The 22,988-nt window shown below is 39.8% G+C and overlaps 1 protein-coding gene across 6 annotated transcripts in view; it reads left to right on the top strand.

Moving 5' to 3' along the window:
• Nucleotides 1–20,001: 20,001 nt before the first annotated feature.
• The window catches only part of LOC147885978 (putative E3 ubiquitin-protein ligase ARI2), a 47,504-nt gene continuing 44,517 nt past the window's right edge, over nt 20,002–22,988 (top strand). For 3 of the 6 annotated variants that reach the window (XR_015543420.1, XR_015543418.1, XR_015543419.1), the window contains exons 1-6: nt 20,003–20,321; nt 20,434–20,466; nt 21,104–21,392; nt 21,518–21,998; nt 22,146–22,697; nt 22,780–22,922. Coding sequence is in view for 3 of the 6 variants with exons in the window: in XM_087396353.1 (XP_087252479.1) it covers nt 20,196–20,321; nt 20,434–20,466; nt 21,104–21,392; nt 21,518–21,998; nt 22,146–22,697; nt 22,780–22,922 (1,624 nt within the window). In the remaining 3 variants the exon portion in view is untranslated. Of the gene's footprint in view, nt 20,322–20,433; nt 20,467–21,103; nt 21,393–21,517; nt 21,999–22,145; nt 22,698–22,779; nt 22,923–22,988 lie in introns of all 6 variants that reach the window. The other 3 variants (XM_087396352.1, XM_087396351.1, XM_087396353.1) reach the window with 2 other exon arrangements.

Here is a 22,988-nt window from a genome sequence, read left to right as displayed (position 1 = left end):
AGATTTAGTTTTCATGCTCAATACCAAATTAGGGAAAATGCCTGACAAGTTTAAGTTGCAATATGATGGTCCTTTCAAAGTGGTAGAAGTGTTGGAGTAGGGAAATGATTTGCATGGAAATATTTGTATTATGCCTGTGAATGGATTCTGCCTAAAGCTTTATGTTGGACCTGATCCATCCCAACCAAGTCCAAAAGTTGTGAGCATAAAAGCTTCTCATAGTTCCACTATAGGTGTGCTTATGATTTATATGATCCAGGTGGAAAAAAGGAGCTAGAGTTAAGTCCAACCACAATTCGATTAGGTTCCACAGAACAACAGTTTGTCGTATTTCGTATTTACAAAGGCAACTTCTATCAGATCTAATTCTAGGTAGACCCATGTTTGATCTAATGTTGTCAGACGGAGTCTGATTTACTTTAGCACTTTTAAGTAGTATCTCACTACAAGGGGAAGAGTTTTTTTTTCTAATGATGTCCAACCACAATCCAAGTAGATTCAGCAAAAGTAGGTTTTGTATTGGATACAGATCCGATATCACTCCAATCTTCTTTTGGAATGGTTAGAATGGAATTTGATTTGGTCTAACGGGGTCCTTAGTTTGACTATTGGGTGGAGTCCTACAGCAACCCAACTGGTATTTGACTATCCGACCAGTATCCGACCATCCGACTAGTATTCAACCATCCGACTATCTGACTGGAATTTGACTATCTGACTTGAATAGTTCAACTATCTGACCATTCCATTATATATCATGCATGCTGATTCTGTCTACTAAAGTGCAAGCGGGTACAAATTTTTTGTCTAGTGTCAATCAGAGCCATCAATTTTTGTGTCGCCAAGTGAGTGTAGCAAGTGTCACCCTTCAATTAGTACTGGTGGGTGGTGGCTTCAAATGGTGGAGTGTGCCCAACTCTACATGCATATTCCTCTTCTGCCACTTCACTCGAGCTATGCTTCGCTTTGAATAGATAGTTCAAGTGTTGTGTTCATTGATTCTCAGCACTTACATGGTCAAGAGTTCAGTACCATCCCAGAATGCACTTAATAGCTTAAAGCTTGCACGTCATGTAGAGGAGCCATTACAAGGGGAAACAATGCAGCAGTAGCACAAGATGGGTTGCAAGCGAGTTTAGCAATAGCCACTTCGTAAAAGCCCCAGGACAAAAGAGCTATAGCAGACAACTCATGTTGCACATACACTGCCTGATGAAGAATCGAGAGAGGAGATCGTAGCATCACCCTGTAAGAAGAAATTGGTACAAGGCTTCTTTAAAACATTTTGCATTTTACTTGATTTGCACAAAAATATCCACTAGTTAAAAATGATAGGATTGCTAAACTATGCCATCTTGCCATGGAATATATGGAAATCTCAACCTGATGTGCTAGAACAATATGGGCACTTGCAACAAACAGGGGGCAAACTCCCATCTGGTTTGATAGTGAATCCAAGATTGATGCCACATGCTTTCAAGCTTCCCTTAGTCAAGGAGGAAAGCTCCTATGAGAAGGATGTTGAAACCGACATAGTCCAAGAATTTGGGACTCCAACATCAGCAAAGAATTACTTTCTACTGTACAATGTCGATGATGTATTTCATAGGTAGCAACTTGAATGGTATCTTGAATGAGTACAATTGTTGGTGAAGACTAATTCCATGTCTAGAGAAAGCTATGAAATTCTCAAGGCTATAGAAGAGGGATGCAAGATTTCATGGGCAAATCGACTCTATGAAAAGTTGATGGTAGAGGTCAGCAAAAAGGATCTGTCTATGAAATCAGGGGATCGAGCTCTCCTAGTCATGAGACAACATCCTAATACAACACTAATCTAAGGAGGATGCAACCTAAGTGCAAACATGATGAAGAGAGTGCTTGTAACATGTACCTCAAGTCAATTAGGTTCCAAGATAGATTAGCTTGGACTCATAAAGAGAATCTTGAGATAGTGCAAAGTGCTTGATTGATATTACTTCAAATGGACCTCCCTTTTATAGGTGAGGGGACTTACATCCATATGCTTGCTCACATGTGGGATATCTCCTCCATGCCATGTGGCAGCTTGCCCTTTACTCATACCTTTGCTCTACATGTGCTCATGGCACCACAACTCTCAACACCTCCCCTTGGTGCCATGATCCTTTGGCTACTACAAGGTGGTCAGATGTGAGTTATAGGATCAAATCCTCCCCTGGGTCTTCATAGCTACTCTTAGGTGGTCAAGTTTGATTTGAAAAATATAGGCAAGGTTGGCAAGGTTTTTGTTTCTCAATACATTCCATTGATGTCACCTTTTGGCTCATGGCTTGATGATGATGGCGTTCGCTTCTTTGCTTGGTGTAGCTTCATGCATGATGCTTTGTTCTTCCATGTGCCTTGATGCTTTATGTGTGGATGCCATGCTTTGTGCTATGGTCATCTCATACACTTGCACTTTTGGCATGCTTATGACAATGATGTGTGCATTCATGCTTTGATTTGTCATTTGTTGCAAAGGTCTTACCATGAGCTTTGTTTTGCTTCAATGGCAGTGTCTAATTGCTAAAAATGATTCTAACCTAATAGGCACGTAGAGCTAAAAAAGATGACCACTTTCTCTTTTTGGAGCATGGCCAAATTCTTCCTGGATTGGAAGTTATGGCTTGTCAAAGTTTCTGTGAAGAAGAGGGCCTTGATGATGTGTCACAGGCTATTCACATGCAGCATACAAATTGTGCTTGGCAAGGGGTTACTGTGCTGAGGTAGCCCTATGCCACATGGTAAACTTTTAACTCTATTGAGTTAACCTAGGGCTAGATGAACTTAATTATGGTTCAAGTAACTGAACCTAGCCCCACTAACTAAACTACCCTTAACCATGGTTAAGTTTTATCTTTGCCACGTGTCTTAAGGTTTAGGACCTTAGAGATGAAAGAGAGAAAGCTAAGCTTCTCTACTGCAGCAACGATGGTGGCGTGGCACTATGAGGATGGCTATGGCGACGCAGTGCTTTGTAGGCAAGATGCTAAGGAGCCGCGAGGGTTGTCATCATTTCGAGGGTGCATGGTTGGGTTTTTCCTCATGCGAGAGTCAGACTCGATCTGTTGTAGGAGCTACATCACCCATGATGCCGTTTGGAGCTTCTAGGCTCACTGCGCATGCAGGGTGAGAGCTTAGAGCTCTCATGTAGGTTGTTGGTGCGGTTGGAGGCATTGCTCCACAGAAGGAGCTTGCAAATCCTTCGTTGCTGCCTTGACTTGGCAACTAGTGTGCAAGAGCTCTCATTTGTCTGGCATTGGAGGCTATGAGCAATCATTAAAGACCCATGGGCTGATTGTCATGCTAGGCATGTGCTATTGGTGGATGGGCTTGTAGTCGATGGCATTATGTTTGGAGATTCATTCGTTGAGTCATCCAATGGTGAGCTTTATCATCTACGCTGTTGGCTGTGGGGTTGTAGAAGGAGGCGGAGGCTGCAGTTCATTGTTGTTCCTTGAGCTGCCTGCTCGTTCAAGAAGGCATTGGTGTTGCCTTATTGCCAGTGGAGTAGCCCTTAGGCATTCCTTGCACTGATAGAGATCGTTGGAACTTTGAGACGCTGCTTCAGGAAGCTTTCACCTGAGGGTCATAGGTAGAGCCTCCTTTGTTGTTGTGCAGGTCTACAACCAAGATTTGGCAATAAGGTTGCTTGGAAGTCACTAGAGTTCGTGTCTCTACTTGGAAGGTTGATGGTTGTTGGGTTGGAGATGGCACTATTCTCAAACTCTGTCGTCTTTGGCTGCTGCACTATGCTTTGTCCCGCTCTCTTGGAATAGGTGTTATAGAGACTATCAATCTCCACCAAAGGTCTAGATTATCAAGACATGGTCAATAACCTCTCTCTCTTGCTCTTTTGATTTCTAGAACAAAGATCTCTCTCAATCTACCTTTCTTTCTCTTCCTATCTCTTTCTCACACACAAAGAAAGAACAATGGACAGAAAATTTTTCAATCAAAATGAATCAAAATGAGAATACCCAACTATGTCTAAAACTAATCTAAGAGAGCTAGACCTAAGCTCTGATACCATGTGAAATCGGGGGATCAAGCTCTCCTAGTCATGAGACAACATCCTAATGCAGCACTAATCTAAGGAGGATGCAACCTAAGTGCAAACATGATGAAGAGAGTGCTCATGACATGTACCTTGAGTCAATTAGGTTCCACGATAGATTAGCTTGGACTCATAAAGAGAATCTTGAGATAGTGCAAAGTCCTTGATTGATATTACTTCAAATGAACCTCCCTTTTATAGATGAGGGTACTTACATCCATATGCTTGCTCACATGTGGGATATCTCCTCCATGCCATGTGGCAGCTTGCCCTTTACTCATACCTTTGCTCTACATGTGCTCATGGCACCACAACTCTCAACACTATCACACACAAACAACCATTCCAAGGTGGGTCCATTCACATCTACTCTCTATGATTATAGTAAAAGATCTTCTGTGTTGATCAGAGAAATTCAGTAGACTAGAACAAAAACAAAATGTGATACCATTGAAGAGGAGAAAAGTGGCAATCGTTCAACGATTACAAGGCCACAAAGTATAGCATAGATGAGGATTACATGGCACCGTTCGAAACACCACTGTCTGATGCCTTGTGGGATACACCTATGGGGGTGCCAAGTTACCAAGGATGACTGCGGATGATAAAAGGAGTAAGAAGGTAAAGTGGATGGTGAAGAATTCCACTACTAAAGTACAGGAGGATTTATTTGCTACAAAAGACCATGTTTTGCCAACTCTACAAAAATCGAATATATCATCTTCATCTATAGAAGAAAATTTGAGTGTAGGCTTCTTTAGGACTATTTCAATTAAGGAGGTGGAGCATGCTATGGGAATCATTCACTCATTTCATGATCAACAAAGCAGGATACGAGGAAAATGTATTTTTCAAATGCATGAATTGAAGAAGGACAAAGAGGAATTGATGCACCAGGTTGCTATGCACAAAGAGGAGCACAAACAAGATGGAGCGATGAAGAAAGAATTGGATGAAGTGAAGATAGATTATGCTGCACAAGTCTCAAAAAGAGGATCAATTTGAGAAATTGCAGAAAAGTGTGTCTATCCAACATACATGTTTACCTACCATTCAAAAATGGCTGGAAGAGATGAAATCGGAATTCTTTAGTGAACTACAAAGGATTGCAAAGGGCAGGTCATGCTGCAAGTGGACAATATTATACTTCAAGAGAGAATCAAAGCATTGGAGAATGTTGAAAAGCAACTGTAGTCAATGGTTGAGGAAGTGGATGGAATCTTTGTCTAGTATAGACACAAAAAATTTAAAACTACAACTGATGGAAACATCACAAAAAATGTGGATGAATATAAAGAATCGACTATAGATTGTCACAAAAAGACCCTATGAAGCTCTTGCATCTACAACATACACTAATGAGATTATGGCAGAGGAGATTCAACAATTGCAGAATAAGCTAAAGAATGTTCTAGGAGAAAGCTTGCAAATAGGATGAAGGAACAGCTAATGTTTTCACTACTCCAAATTCGAAACCTAATTCTTCTCCTATGCAGGAAGCAGGATAGACAAATGTTGACGATCACCAAGAGGATGTAGATCTAATGCTTCCATTAGGCAAGGAACTTAATTGAGCTTATTAAATAAAACAAATTAAATAGAACTCATGAATGAACTGTTTGAATGATCCCACTTTGGGGCAGTCAATGATCTAAGCAAGTCATCCCACATGACCTTATCGAGTGATCCCCCATTTTGATGGGTGTATGCATGCAAGAAAGGAATACATGCAACTCATCAAACGATTCTACTATGGTGGATGCATGAACTTATCAAAAGAGCTTATCAAATGATCCCACTATGGTGGATGCATGCAAGGAAGGGATCCATGAACTTATCAAATGATCCCACTATGGTGGATGCATGCATGGAAGGGATACATGAACTTATCAAATGAGTCCACATTTTGGTGGGTCTATGCAAGGGAAATCTGGGTGTATGGTTCGGTGACATGAAGGTAAGTCCTGCATTAACTTATCAAATGATCCCACTACGGTTGGATGCACGCAAGGAAGCTACGATACATGAACTTATCAAATGATCCCACATTTTGGTGGGTCTATGTAAGGGAAATATGAGTGTATGCACCGGTAACATGAAGCTAGTTCTGCATGAACTCATCAATGATCCCACATTTGGTTTGGTCTATGCATGGAAAATCTGGGTGTATGGATCGGCGGTGACATGAAGGTAAGTATTGCATGAACTTTATCAAATGGTCCCACTATGGTGGATGCATGCAAGGAAGGTAAGTATTTCCATGGTGGATGCATGCAAGGAAGGTGTATGCATGCAAGGTAAGTACTTATCAGATGATCCCAGATTTTTGGTGGGTCTATGCAAGGTAAGTACTTATTAGATGCTCCAAGAGAAATTTTGGGCACTAAATCGATGACATGGAGGGTGAACAAATGATGCCAGTATGGTCTTGTTTTTGCTTCTTTGTAGCCTTTCCTTTGTCTTTCATTGCTTTGATTTGATGGTGCTTCTATACTTAGCTGCTTCTCTTTGTCTTGCTTTACTTTGCTTTTTTTTAGCCTTTCCTTTGTCTTTCATTGCTTTTTTTTTATGGTGATTCTATACTTAGCTGCTTCTCTTTGTCTTGCTTTGCTTTTCAATTTTGCACTATATTGTATTCTATCTATTTATTTCTACCATAAGTAGCCTTTTGTTGTTGCTACTTTGTTTGTTGTTGCTTTTCTATGTTTGTTTGTTGACTTCATCTTCTTGCTTAAGGGTCTCACAATGATCTTCTTCTATGCGCCACTCTTGAAAGAGGCATTTGAAGGGGGGAGCTCAAAGGTTAGGCAAAGGACAACCCACATACCTGGGTTGATGGTTTAAAGTTTTGAAAAATGGAGAGAGAATTTGCACCAAACAAAGCAAGGGCCCTACCTATGAGCAACCACTCATAGCTCAACCAACCTTAATGATTTGGGTGAATCTCTCTCTCTCTCTCTCTCTCTCTCTCTCTCTCTCTCTCTCTCTCTCCCCACCTAGACATAATCCTACCATCCATGAAGGGAATCAAATATTGAAGGTCAAAAGCTGCTAAATGTGGTTTGTCAATAGGCATTGCTACTATAAAAAATGGGAAGGGAGGAGAGAAAAGAGAAAGACCAAATGAGACTAAAGAGAAATGGAGGCATCCACTTTCATGAATTAGTATAGTCTAGTTCCAAGCAAGAAAAGAAAGAGCCTTACAATAAGAGGGCCATGTCCATTTATACATATTTGTGACACTACCTAGGCTTTTAGTGCCACCATCCCACGCATAAATTCCAAGAAAAACTAGCAAGACAAATCAACCAAAACTTTTAGTGGAATAGTACACGGATGATTAGGTACATGGAATTATTGTTCCATAATATGGTCATGCAAAGGTCTCAATAAAATCTACCCCATCAAGTTTATCTTCCTTGCTATCCAACCTATGACTTCTTATGAGCAAACCACATACAACCAATGGCTCTCACATACATTATATGAGGGAAAGGGTTAAAGGGTTGAAGGGGAAGGGTTAAAGGGGGAAAGGGTCAAAGGAGGAAGGTGCAAAAATGCATTTTGGGGAATTCCCCCCCCCCCCAAAATGTTTGCTCTGGTCCTTGCAAACGACTCCCAATGGAAACAAAGAGCGAGTACATTGATGCACATCTCACGCATGATTCACACCCACAAAACTTTCAAATTGTACTTGCCTACAGCTTGCCTTCTACCTTCCTTGCTCTCCTGCATTGGTACAATGTGTCTGGGCACCCTCCTCCCGTAGTTGGAATTTGAACTTCGAAGTGCCATGCTCATGAGCTCCTACATATCCCGTCATCGATTTCTCGGCCAATAACTCTCGTTGGACTCCTGAGCACATATCTCATCATCTGGTTGGCTAGCAGCTGCAATACACCAGGTTCATTCCCGTGTGGTCGGGCAGATTCCTTGACGGTTCAACTAGGCTTGTTCATTCCCGTGTGTGCAGTTGGCAGATTCGACCTTCTAGGCTCATTTCCCATGAATAGTTGTAGCCCATAACAAGATTGGGAGGCGGTGAGGGGCTCCCAATAGGATTGCGATGTGGTTGGGGCAGCAATATCAACATCCAGATTCCCCTCTTCCTTGTGCGTGCTCGTGATAAGAGGTATTCAACATACAACTTGCCATTCAAATGTCCCAGCATTAGTTTTATTTTGGATTAATCCTTTGTTGCATTTTATATCTAGATTAATTTAATATGCCCCCCATACCACAAATCATGTCATATCTTTATGGTAAGTTGTTATAGATGCATACGACATAGAAATAAACATATGTATCTAGTGTTAAGAAATAGATTTATATACATGCATATATACCCATATCCTTTAGTTTTAAGATGACTAAATATATGCATACAAATAGGTGTATCTATTTCTCTATGCCTACGTTTCTATGTTCTTCTATATGTTTATGTTTCTATGCCATCATGCTCTCTCTCTCTCTCTCTCTCTCTCTCTCTCCATCCATCTATCTATCTATCTATCTTTCTATTCATATATTTGTATAAGTGTAAATTTAAAATTTTAGTTAATGCTTCTATGTCATTACGCTTATGTTTATGCCTATGCAAATTTTGTGTATGTTTATGCTTCTATATTTCTATAATATGCTTCTACATTGTTATGCTTCTATATTTCTATAATTCTATATGCTTCTATGCCATTATGCTCTCTCTCTCTATCTATCTATCTCTATCTCTCTATCTCTCTTGGTCTTCATATATTTGTATTGAACGAGCCCTTAAAGTCCTTCTTTTGTGGTTCCGAAAGCATTGTTATCATCTTAGAGATATTTAATGTCTTTATAACAATGTTAAAATACTATGTTCAATATTTTTTGTTTATGCTTAGAGGCCGAGGTACTTTCATGCCTAGAGGTACAGGGAGAACACAACCTCACGGGAAAGGCGAGTTTGGGCATGCACAAGTTGGAGAATGCCATTACTATGGAAAGTACAAGCACTATGAGCATAAATGCTACCATAAACAAAATGCTCATTTGCAAGGATGAGAAAGATACCAGAATCATTATGTAGGTGGATATAATGGATCTAGATACTCAGATAGAGTAAGCTCAAGTGTGGGTCACTTGTTTGCCATGGAACATGTCATTAGGAGCATGACATAGCCATTGAATAATGATGATTGGCTCATTGATTTTGGTGCCACAAACCACATGACACATCATGACGAGTGATTTGACTATAATTAGCCTATACAAAGCGAGGAAGTACATGGCTATAGGGATGATAGTATGTAGCTAATCAACATATAGGGAATGTACCACTAACAACTAGAGATGGAGGACAAAATATGGTTGGAGATGTGCTTTAGATGCCTACCACTTGGCTTCCATTAAACAGATCAGGATATGCAAGTGCAACGTAGTAAGCATGGATGCTTTGATAAGTGGGTAGACTGATAGCCCATGGTGGTCGGAAAGTTATGGCATAGAATAATTGGCCATGTGGATTTATAGAAGCTACAGGCTAGAGACATAATGTGCAGTCTTTCTAGATTTGGCCATATTAATTTTGAGCATGTATGTGAGGCTTGCCAATTTGGAAAGCATACCAGACTCCCATTTCCAAAGAGGTAGAGAGTGAGCAATAGACCTTTAGAAATTATGCACATGGACATTCGGGCTCTATTTCATAGTGTATTACTTAGAGGAGCTCACTTTTACATCACTTTTATTGATGATCATACTTGCATGACATGGGTTTATTTTACTAAGCATAAAGGCGGAGCATTGTAGAAACTCATTGAGTTTAGGAGCATACCTGAGAAGGAGTTTTGTGTAGATTTAAAATGTTTAAGGTCAGACAATGGTGGGTAATACTTGTCTTGGGATTTTAATGTGATTACTTCTAGGAGAATGACAACTTACATTCAGCTATGCACCCTAATATAATCCAGTTTCTTGTTGAGGTTGCTAGGGCTCTTATGAACCAAATGAACATGCCATTGCATTATTGGCAGAAGCTGTACACGGACAATACATGTTATCAATAGGACACTAACCACAATCATACATGACATGTCGCATTATGAGAGGATGTATGGCATGAAGCCAATGGTGGCATATATGAAGGCATTTGGATGCATATGTTATGAGCATGTGCCTAATGAGGTGGTAATAAAACTAGATTCAAAAGTTGTCAAGTGCATCTTCTGGGGATACCCGATGGAATAGAAGCACTATAGTGAACAAGAGGGTCTATGTTAGTAGAGATGGCAAATTTATCGAATTTGAGTCATGGTGCCAACCACAACATGTGGAAATTGAAGATGCATATGAAGGAAATCAGCCCACATGCATATGGATAGACATGGAGAACATGCACATAATGATAGACAACATGTTCAGGATGTCATAAGACCACATAAGCATCTAGAGAGTACGAGTACTATAAATCCATAGAGTGGAAGGTTGCATGAAACCCAAAAGCAAGCTGAAATAAAGCAAGGGAAGAAGCCAATTAGAGAGAGTTCAGGTGGAAAGAGCATGGATGAGGAATATGAGATTCCTATTATTAGAACATCGGGAGTGAAGAATATGCAAAAGTATGTGCCTTTGCATGCAAGAGCATAGAATGTGAAAAGTGGTGAGAATGTGATAATTGAGATCATCGAGGGTGAAGCACCCAATGGAGAGGTTGACACACAATGAAAATATGCAAGCACTATGCATACATGACATCTAGAGTGCAGCATGTGGAGGCATGTAGCTTTTAGAAAGTCATTGGCAAGAAGGAGTGGCAAGAAGCCATGGATGCATAGATGGATTGTTCAAGGTACATTCATCCCTAAACAGTTAAACACTTGATCTTTCCAACCATTAACATCAAACAAGACACAATCATATCACAATCGAAAAGACAAGTATAATCCGTATATAGTTTGCATCAAAGAACAATATGGAACATTGGAATTATAGAAAGATACATCCTTTTCACTCAGGAACATAGAAAATAGTGCATAGCATCAACATACAAGTTGCCATAAAGGTATACACAATCTTCATACTCTCAGACTCCAGTTCAAATACCATAATTCAGGATACAAGTTGCCAAAAGGCAGTTATAACCATTTTCTTAGTTCTTACTAACGGCTACTCATATAACTGTTAACCTATTATCTTCCTAAGACTTATGGCTAACCTATGACTTAGGCTACATTGCAAAATACCCCTCAACGACTGGCACTTTCAATGGAGAGGATTTTCCAAAAATTCAGAGACTCAAACCCTTTAAATTAAGTATTCTTTCATGAATTTCAAGTCAATGGTTTGACAACACTTGAAGTCAATGCTCTCTATGGCAGTTGTTAAATCAGCATATTCAGAGCTGGATATCGGAGCTTATTGGTCTACTACACCACTAGTTTCACTCATTACTTTGGATTGTTGATTGTTGTCAATTTCAGCTGCAACATCGGCTTATGGCAACATGTGTCACTTTCATTATTTGTTGTCTTATTAATGTGTTCACAAGGGTTGATTGGATTAATATGTGTGCTCATGCACTTCATAGGCCACTATCTTGCTTCCTCTTTTTGACAGGTTTAGAATATAAGGACAATATGTAAATATCTTTTGATTCTATAATACAAAATATATTTTTCTACCCCAAAGAAGCAATAAATTTGTGAAGGTGCATAATTGCATCAAGCTGGTCATCCCAAGCATGAACTCAACATCTTCAATCTTAACTCTTCCATCATAATCCCATGGTAAAATATGGTATGGCCAAGGGGTATCTTGACTTTGAATAGAATATGGATTTGGCAAGATAAAATGAGATGCAAGTTTCATGACACCACTAAAGAAATTGCAAGGGTCCTTGGCATGTTAATGCCATGAAATTCATTGATGCAACAACATAGGGAGGAATTACTTGGGGCACAAGGAGGTCCCAAAATCAACCTTCAATAGAATTTGGAACACAAATTTAAAGCACCCTAATATCGACACATTTTTTTGTGGATAAATTTTTTTAAAGGCAGATTAGGGCTTGGCCAAGTCTAATCTACCCTACAGTAAAATCCTCCTTCACGGAGATGAATTGCATTTGAAAAACCACCACACAATGCATACTTGTAAAGGCCCCACTCCTTCTTGCATGAAAGCCTTGCTTTGGGAGGGGTGTAGTGTCGCTTTCTCTCTTACTCATTTCTCAGTATAAAATTGATTTGGTCTTCTTCGAATTATAAACAAGTTATCCCTTGAATGATGCACCTCAAGGTCAAGTAGCTAAGACAAAGCTGTGAGAATTGAATACCCCTTGTCTTCCCTCCAAAAAAACCTTGCCTTATCTCATGCAAAATTGAGGTAATAAAAGAAAATCATTTTAGCCCACAATCTTCACTATCTATCCTTAATGAGGGCCACAAGTGGGCAATGTAATCTTATGCCACATGTGGTAAAAGTTGCCAACGAGCGCAAAGGGTATCTACAAAAACTTCCTTATCTTGGGAAATTTATTTAATCAAGTATAACAATATTTGCCCAGCCAATGCGTATTACCTTGGGGAATGAAGTGTAGAGACCCACTTTAATACGATCCCTTACACCCACAATCTTGTTGGAACTAACCATGGATTATAATGAGGGCTCTTTTTCATTTTTCTTTTACACTCATGCATAGTGGTAACAACCTAGAGATAACAAATGAACGTAGGGGTTCACAAGGACTAATACATATATATAGTGACCCTATGATCCCAATCATGTCTAAGAGTATAAGACAGTCAACCACTTTCTCAAAGGATATATCAAAATCATCTCCTCATGGCAAGTATGTTAATCATCATTGAGGTCAATCTGGAAAAAAAAAAGTAGGAATTGTGAAGCTAGCTAATCTCTTGATCAAATAAATCCACATCTGGAGTAATCAGATAAAGCTATTGTTGTCCATAGTGGTGACCAACACAAAATACAACATAAATCCATAAAGAATTATAATAAATATAGGGTGCTTACATGATCCGAGTCATAAATGGGATCACAAGTACATGAAGAAAAAAAATATATATATTACAATAAGTCACTCTTTTGAAATATTCCAATTAGCTAATGCAATACAATAACTGGGATCACAAGTACATGAAGAAAATATATATACTACAATAAGTCAATCTTTTGAAATATTCCAATAAGCTAATGCAATACAACCATTACACACCACCGAAGTAATCCCAAATGATAGTACTCCCTTCAATTATAGGGAGATCAAGGCAAGGGGATGAATATGTCCGTTTCCTTACAAAATTTAACCGAAGCACACCATGAATCCTACTCATAAATGTTCCAACTGTTGTGACTTGTCAACATAGTTTAGTACTCATATTCCCCATTTTCCCATTAGCAGTGCTAACTGCCCATGCATGTCATGCCAGGAAGAAAGGCATAAAGAATCATCTATTAATGGTCTCTTCTACTCAAATAGGTCTTGGAATATACCATAAATTATTAAAATGAATCACAATAAGAAATTTTCTTAATCTCTCCTTCCATATAGACCCATAACTGGGAAACCAATACAATCTCCGTTCTTGTGTTAAAAAGCTTATAGTGGTCCCTAGTGGTAACCAACTTGAACATAATCATGAGGGGCTATCAAGGTTAATGCAAATACATAGTACCTTATGTAATTGGGACCGTACGTATAAGAAAAAGTATACTCAATTAAATCTTATGTCCCAAAATATTCAATCCTTATGTCCCAAAATATTCCAATGTGGTAAAAAGGACAAACCTCCATCAAGGTAATTTTGAACATCAAGGTAACTTTGAACATTTGTAACCCCCACTGGTAGGGAGGTTAAGGCAAGGGGACGTGTATGAATGAAGTAGCATCACTAGAGGGTGAACATTTTTTTATGAAAAAGGAAATGTGAGAAGTCGAGCTTTGATAAGTCATTGTTGGCAGCATCATTTTTATTGAAGAGGGGAATCTGCCTACTTGCCACCATCTAACAAAAAAACATGGTGAGAATTAGCTTAACTTTGGTTGGGAAGACATGTGTCATAAACACCCCTCCCTTGTTATCGGGGTTACAATAAATTAGAAGCATAACCATAAACTTAAATAGCTCAATGTAGAAAAACTGAAAGAAGATGGGTTTATAGATAATGGAATAGGGTGAGCCAACTTGAAGTGAATGTGGTGGGGTAAACCAACTTGGTGTAAACCTGGAGGGGGAGGGGGTGTAATAGAAAATAATAAGTCAAAGTAATAAAACCATGGAGGGTGGAGTATTATATGAGGAAATTATGAAGGGAGTTTTTAAAGGGAAAATATAAGGGAAAACATAAAGGGAAATAAAGGGAATGTAAATAGGTAGAGAAGGGGGAGGGAAAAAGGTTTTATAGATTAGGGAGTGGGGTGAACCGTCTTGTAGTAAATATGGTGGGTTAAAAGTGGAGGGGAAGGGGAAGTGTAAAAAATATTTAATAATAATGACATAAAGGGTGGAGTGTTTTAAAAGAGGGAGATTATAAATGGAAAAAATTTTTTAAGGACGAGTTTAAAGGGGAGATATAGGGGAGAAACCTAAAGGGAAAAATAAGGGGGATTAATTAGATATAGAAGGGGGAGGGAGAAGAGGGCCGGGGGAGGGGATGAAAATTATAAAATTGAGAGAGAAGGGGGAGGGAAAAATGAAACAAGAAAAAAGAGATTAACTAAGTGGAGAAGGGGGGAAAGAAGATAAAACTATGGAGCAAGGGGAATAATAGCAAATATATCAATGGAGAGAAGGGGGGACATTAGAAGGTGGAGTTTGAAGGAAGGAATAATGAAGTAGAAAGAAAGTAGGGGGGTGTATTAATGCGTAAGAAAGAAACGAAAGAAATGATAAGAAACAAGTAAGGGGGGTGATAAAAAACGAAGCAAGAAATAAATATTTTAAAATTGAAAAAAAAACTGTGAGTCGATGGTCGAGTCAATGGAGACTATGAAGATTTGGGGAGCGGGACCAATGGGAGACAACCAAGAAATAGAGAGGAAGGGTAGGCCGGTAGCAGCACATAGTCGAGGTACGGGGAGAAGCACAACCAAGGAGGTCGAGGTACGAGAAGAAGCGCAGGTCAACAGCAGATCTGTTTGCATGGGCACGGGCACCAAAAAGAGGGCCTCTAAGAGAGGGTAGAAGGGGGCTCAGCACAGGCGGTGGTAGCGAGACAGCCGAGGTAGTGGGATAGCTTAGGGTTATGACTACATTACATGAGTAGGATCAGGTGGGAGAAGGGGCAGGTTTTAAAGGCCAGTTTCGCTTAGTCAGGGAGCCATAAAGCATAGTCGATAAAGGAGGCAAGGGTACAGTGGCTAATAGCATAGAATGTCAATACATAAATCAAGAGGTGGGGAAGCGAGTAGTTTGAGGAGGGTAGAAAATCAGAGCAATCGAGGGGACTTTAGAAAAAGGTGTTTTTGGAAAAAATTAGAAGAAATTGGGAAATGATTAGAAAAAGTCAGTAAATTAGGGAAAAGGAAGCAATAGGAATCTAAAAGAAGTTTTTGTTGGGAGAAGAGACAGAGAATTAGAAAAAAGGAAAATGACAAGAGAATGAATTATGAAAAACTAAAATGGAAACGAACCTAAAAGGGAATACTTAAAAAAGTAGAGAAAAAAAGAAGGAAAGGATTTTTATTGAAAAATATTTGAGAAAAAGGTTTCTTAAGGATAAAATTAGGACAAAATTTAGGAAGAAATTAGGAGTAATTTAGCAACATTTTGGAAAAACAATGAGAAGAGCGAGATAAATAGGAAATTTTAAAAAATAGGAAAAAATAGGGAAAGTAGTAGGGGGATTTTTGAAAGAATAAAGGAATAATTAGGGGGGAAAGGGGGGAAATCATGAAAATTAGGAAAGGGGGGAATCAGGAAAGGGAGGAGGGGGGGCAAGGGGGAGGGTAGGGAAGAAGGGGGAAATTTAGGAAAATTAGGAAAATTTAAGAAGAAACTAGGAAATAATTAGGAGAAATAGGAAATAGTTAGGGAAATTTTAGAAATTAAGAAAATAAAGAAAACTAGGAAGAAAGAAGAAAACATTTTTTTGAAGAAATTAGAGGGAGAGAGAGAGAGAGAGAGAGAGAGAGAGAGAGAGAGAGAGAGAGGGAGGGAGAGAGTAGAGCAAAAATAGGTTTTAAAATTAATAGAATTTTAGGAAAATATTTAGGAGAAGATAAAGTAAAGAAAATTAGGAAATATATATATATAGAAATAATAGGGAGAATTAGGAAATAGTTACAAACAATTAAGAGAAACTAGTGAAAGCTAAAGAGGTGGTAGAGTGGGACAAATTGGGAGGTTTGAGGGGGGGAAATTTTTGGAGAAAGTGAGAGAAGGGAAAAGGGAGAGTGAGGAAAAAATTATAGAGAGGGAGAAAGGGGGAAAGGCAGTTTTTAAGGAATTTCAAACGAATATAAAGGGCAGAAAAAATAATTAGTGTGGTCAAGAGAAAAAAAGGAAAAGTATGTGTGTGTGTGTTCACACTTGTGCATGCATGTGCGCATGTGTGTGTTTGTGTTCATGCACACATGCACTTTGGACAAATTGATTGCCAAAGGAGACATCAAGTGACCTAGCCAACCATACTACTAACAAAAAAGCCCTACATAATTTGCCTTCCTATAGCCTATTTTGTTACTATTGTGTAAGCCTTGTTTGAGCTATGATAGGTCATAATATTTGAGGTTTCCTTTTATTGCAATGAATTTGTCAAAATATTTTAAACCATCAACAAGGTTGTAGTGTGTATCATGCAATGGTAAGCCAAGCTACCTTCAAGGCAAGAAGCAAAGAATTGATATAGAGCCATTGTAAGACTTGTATATTGTGTTCCTTGCAAGAACCATCCCTCGATAGGCATGTGAGTGCTATGATTTGTAATGCCCGAACTTTCAGGTCCAAGTGATCTAGATTCCAATAAATATTGGAGCAAAGAAGGAAAGAAGCAAAGAAGAGATTTAGAGCCATCATAAGACTAGTGCCAAATTGTATACTATGTTGCATGCAAGCTTGATATGTTTATAAGCATCTGAGAGTTACAATTTGTGATACTCTAATTCACCGTCCAATCAATCAAAATGAGTGTGCACAAGCAATGTTTAGATTGCAAGCAACATTGAAGTCATGACATGGTGATCTCCTTTGTTACAACTTAAAGTCATGACTAGTGCCAACTTGTATACTATGTTGCTTGCAAGCATAGTCCCTCGATAAGCAGGTGAGAGTTAGAATTTGTGATACTTTAATTCACCATCCAACCAATCAAAATGAATGTGCATAGGCTGTGTGTAGATTGCGAGCAACATTGTAGTCATGACATGGTGATCTCCTTCATTACAAGCCATTTGACAAAAATCAGCATTTACCGAGATGTATGATGAGCGACTTGATAAAATTACAAGTGACCTTACCAAACTAATGGATTAGTACTTGATTATTGATGATAACTTAACAAAATCTCATTAGAAGCACCTTGGCCTTGATGGAATTCAACACCTTGGTTTATTGCACTTTTGGTTGAATGTTCATTTTGCTTACATCTACTCCAGCCTTGGTCACCAGTAAGAGAACCTACTTGTTTCTTTGAATTGTTGATCTCCACTCCAAAGAGATTTGGATTAAGGAAAGTATCTAGGATGTTATTTAAGAGGACCTAGGATTCCATTCTTGAAAAGCAATTTTATCCACAATGAGCATTTTTTGTTTATAGATAATATTAAAAGTGGAGTTCTGTAGCAACGACATCTATCACCTTCCATGCATCAACTAGGAAGAGGTTGGAAAGTCAGGGTTTCCCTAAGTTGGTCAAGGATTGACCCTTAGCTACCCTAAACCATCAAAATGGACACAGAATATAACATCCCATTTTGGTAGTTTGCAAATTAGAGCTATTATTGTCATTCCTGTCAAGGTCATAAGACTTGCTAGCTTGCTTTATTCCACACGAACTTTGCTTCTTTGCATGACAATTGACGTAGTGGCTCCACCAATTGTGCAAATGTTTTGATATGAGAACTCAAAAATCATAGAAACGATTCAAGTTCTTAAGTTTAGTCATCCTGTGAGTCACTTCAATCTTAACGTTATCCATCATTATTTCATCCTTAGAGATCGTGTGACCCAAAATGATTCCTAAATAAACACCAAAGACACAATTGAAAGGATTTGGTAAAACTCAAACTTCCCTGTGTTTTTCTAAAAACCTTCTTTAAATGTATGAGGTTGTTAGTGCCATAGTCAACTATACTAATTATGGAGACGTCATCGAGGTATTCTTGGAAAGGTTATAACCATGAACTATTGAAAAATTAGCGGCACATTCTTCAACCTAGCAATCATTACTTTATGTGTATGGGCTCTCCATTCAATAGTAAAGGTTGCCTTTTCTCTATGTTCCTTGGCCATTGAAATTTGGTTATAGTTGTTGTAATCATCCATGAAAGAGTACATCTCATGACATGCCCATGATGTTACTAGTAGTAAAGGGTGGAGGAAAAGGATCTGTTTGTAATCCACACAAACTCTTAACTGGCAATTCTTCTTTGGTCATGGAAAACAACTGACCCCATAGATAGAGCGACCTTTCAATAGTTGATCTATCTCCTATTTAACAAGCTTTGCAAAATTTGGATTCATCTTGCACTTGTATTAGCTAATGGGTTTGGTTAACACAGTGATGGTGGGATTCCTTTCACTGTGCAAAGATGAATGAAAGAATCCTCAAAGTTTTGCATTAATCTACATTGATTTTGGCTTTTCTTAAGTGCTTAAGTTTCTTTTGTTTTGTCTTTTGGCCATAATGCTATCCTCCAATTCCATTTTCACATGTATATGTTCTTCAAATATCTCTCTTATGCCTTCATTACCCTTCGTAAAGGATCATTTTGTGCTGATAGCTACGTGGAATAAATAAAAGGATAGCCATTTCTATTGGACTATCTTAGGGTGAGTTCAGGAGCCAAACGATTGACAACTCTTTCTTAATTCTATGCATGGGGGTGCATGGCCATTCTTAGGCTAGTTTCACACACATCCGCCGCCCACTCACAAAAAACACATTTAAGCATTATGGTATTTCACACATGGGCGGACATCAAAGCAAATTCCACGAACGCGATTGGATGAGAGAGAAGATGGGGCCTGAAACATAGAGTACTTTTTGGTTGTCCGCACCTTGGGCAGCCTGCCTAGGCCAGATGAAAAAAATCCAATGGACAAGAAGTTATTTGTGCCATCAAAGTTGAACGCCCCTTCAAGTTGCCTTGTTCGCCCGTGTGTGAAACCAACCTTAGTTGGTGGAGTGATTTGTCTCCTCATTTTGGGAGGACTACCGTTGTCATGTGATGGACATCCCTCATCATTTATTGCTTGCTCGGTGGGTTTGTACTCGTGTAGTCTGCCAAATTATTCAAAGGGTCGTGGATTCTTTTTTCTTTTTCTTTCGCCTTCCCACCTCGCTAACTCGGCTCTCCACACTCATTACTCACCTGCCCCTTAGTGCTCCATGTATTTGGGCATACCCACACACACCCCGAACCATTAGGTCACGATACTAGGCCTGGTCAGTGCTCGAGTGGGCGGGGGGTGCTAGACAAACTTTCTCAATCGAATTGTTTATTCGCGTGGTCAATCAACGCCTCCATTTGATCCATTGAGCTTGGGATATCTGTTTATAGCTGATAGGCTAGAATTGCTTTTTACATTATAAAAATTTAGAGAAGTTCCAACCATAAGGTGGACAAAAGGGAGCCATTATATGAACACAAAGGCGGACGTGAAGCGATATAGGATGCGGTTGAATGTAAGTCTTAATTTACAGGCTTCCCTGTTAATCTGTGGCCATCGCCATCGCCATCGCCATCGCCATCGCCATAGCTATAGCCATCTCCATCTCCATCGCCATCGCCATCGCCATCGCCATCGCCATCGCCTCCGCCTCGTATTCTGATCCTGCGAACAACAATCCAAGATACACAAATCCGAGTTTGCTTCCATCCTTCCAAATCACTTGCTTTTCAAAAATTTCCTCTTCCGAAATCAGCTCCGCCCGATTCGCTTCTCCTCAGCTTACCATGAGCGATGACCAGCACAGCGCTGATGCCAGTGATTACGAGGAGAGTGCCTCCGAGGTCGATTATTGCGCGGATGACGACGATGAGAATTCTCCTCTTCCAAAAGCCGACGAGCTTTGCCACAAGGTCATATTTTTGCAAAATCTTTTGGCTCCCGAATTTGTTTGCAGCGAACGATTGCGCGCTGACAGATGCTTTTCTAGGCTTTTCGCTAATCCTCGATTGAATGTCGAACCAGGTCATTACGAAGGAGTCTTTGATTTCCGCTCAGGTACTCCTCGATTTCGTCTTGGAAGTTTACAAACTCTCTCTCTGTCTCTCTGTCTGTCTCTCTCTCTCTCTCTGTGCTGTTGTTTTTATGAAGTTTTGGTGACTTAGTAGCTCCGACAAAACAGCCGACACACCTGCAAGTTCAGATAACATAAACTGATAGTCAGGACTGACCTGGCTCTCATCTTGGCCGTACTTGGATCGCCTTTTAGGATGACTATTTGCTGTGTTATTGCCCTCCAATAGGTTGGGCAAGTTACGAGGGTAGGCTAGATCGAATAGGGCTTGTAGACATCTCTCCTTGTTCCGGCCACGTTTAAGGCATATAAATCCCAATCGGAAGTCGTTTTGCCATGTAAACTTTTCATCCACAGTTCCGTTCCTATGGTCACCTTGTAATATAATCTTTGCACGCAGCCTGCCAATCTCAGAGATTTCAGTTTGGATTTGATTTATCTTCTGTATTTGGTGCTCGTACGATCTTCGGTTAAGGCTCACAGCTTTCATCCTACTGTATGTGTTCAAGCGATCATTTCGTTTGAGCAATCGGAGTTTCCTGTTGCTACGTTTGATGCAGTGATAGTTTTTATTCGGACAGTATGTAATGTTGCATATTTACTTATACTTTTGTTGGACAGAGTGATGATCTGAGGAAAGTGGCAGACATGCTGGGTATAAAGCAGCAACATGCACGGACTTTGCTCATCCATCATCGATGGGATTTCGAAAGACTTTGTGGCAATCTAGCTGAGACAGGCAAAGATCAGCTCTTCTTGGAAGCAGGCTTACCACCCGAGGCATCAGCCCGTCCTTGTATGAGGTCAGCAGAACAGATACTTGATTTCTTAACCTGCGAAACCTGCTTTGAGGATGTGCCAGCAAAAGAAGCAACCACTATGGATTGTGGCCACACCTTTTGCAATGACTGTGAGAACCCTAACCCATCCACATTATATTGGGAGTCTATCAAAAGTAACAGCACCTATTCAATGCTTATCCACAGTCTATGGCTTACGTCCTTTGCATTTGTGTGCATTTTTTATTGCTGGCAGGTTGGATGCAGCACTTTCTTGTCAAGATCAAGGAAGGTCAAAGTAGGCGCATCAAATGCATGGCTCATCTTTGCAAAGCAATTTGTGATGAAGATGTTGTGAGAACCCTTGTTTTTGCAAGTGATCCTGAGGCAGCAGAAAAATTTGAAAGGGTTTTACTGGAGTCTTATATTGAAGACAACAGCAAGGTGAAGTGGTGTCCAAGCGTCCCCCACTGTGGCAATGCAATACGTGTGGAAGGGGACCCTTACTGCGAGGTTGAATGCATCTGTAGCAAGCAGTTTTGCTTTAACTGTACAACAGAAGCGCATTCTCCTTGCTCTTGTTTAATGTGGCAGTTGTGGGATAAGAAGTGCAAGGATGAGTCAGAGACTGTGAATTGGCTGACAGTTCATACTAAGCCCTGCCCAAAATGTCAGAAGCCTGTAGAAAAGAATGGTGGTTGCAATTTGGTTGGATGCATCTGTGGGCAAGCCTTTTGGTGAGTGTTTCTACAATCTTTCCAACAGCCCTATTTACATATTATTGAGCTTTTGCTATTGTACTCAAGGGGTCGACTTGCATTTCCACTCGTGATTGACTGCTATATCTTTGCTGTGTTGAACCACTGCTCTTTTATCGTTATCAGCTGGCTTTGTGGTTCCGCAACGGGTAGAGAGCACAACTGGACTAGTATTGAAGGCCACAGCTGTGGACGTTACAAGGAGGATAGAGAAAGAGAAGCTGCCAGGGCTGAGCGGGACTTGCAGCGCTACATTCACTATCACTCTAGGTGGCAAGCACATATGGACTCTTTGAAACTTGAAGCCAAACAGAAGGAAGTTGTGCAGGGAAAAGTTGCTAAACTAGAAGCAAGCCAGTCGTTAGTGAAGGACTACAGCTGGCTTACAAATGGATTGCAGCGCCTATTCCGTGCTCGGAAAGCCCTCTCCTTTTCATATGTGTTCGCTTTCTTCATGTTCGGGAATGATTTATTCAAAGAAGAAATTCCGCCAGAAAAGAATGAAATATATCAGAACCTGTTTGAGGATCAGCAGCAGCAATTAGAAGGGACGATAGAGCGGCTTTCAAAAGTTATAGAGACACCATTTGAATTTAATGTTGACGATGGCCAGGTTTCTGAAATACGGTTGCAGGTTATCAATCTGAGTACTCTTACAGATACTCTCTGCAGAAAAATGTATGTGTTTCATAGACCATCAGTCCCATATTAGCATATGGGTTTATTCTGTAAGTCGTGAGTTCTATATTGATTTTTGCAGGTATGAGTGCATCGAAAATGATCTTCTGGGAAAGTTGCAATTGACAACTCATCACATTGCAAAGTATACCTCAAGGGGAGCTGAGAAAGCGTCAGAGATCACTAAGAGTCAAGGAAATGCAACATCTGAACTAACTAAGACAGGTTTGTCCAGGACCTTCTAGATAAATTTCTTGACTTGCTTTTGTGGTTTGTGGGGAATGTGCTGTA

This window comes from Dipteris shenzhenensis, chromosome 25 (assembly GCF_047967505.1).
Source record: "Dipteris shenzhenensis isolate YYH24624 ecotype China chromosome 25, Dip_SZ_1.0, whole genome shotgun sequence".
Lineage (NCBI taxonomy): Eukaryota > Viridiplantae > Streptophyta > Polypodiopsida > Gleicheniales > Dipteridaceae > Dipteris > Dipteris shenzhenensis.
This window is presented reverse-complemented; position numbering and strand designations above follow the sequence as displayed.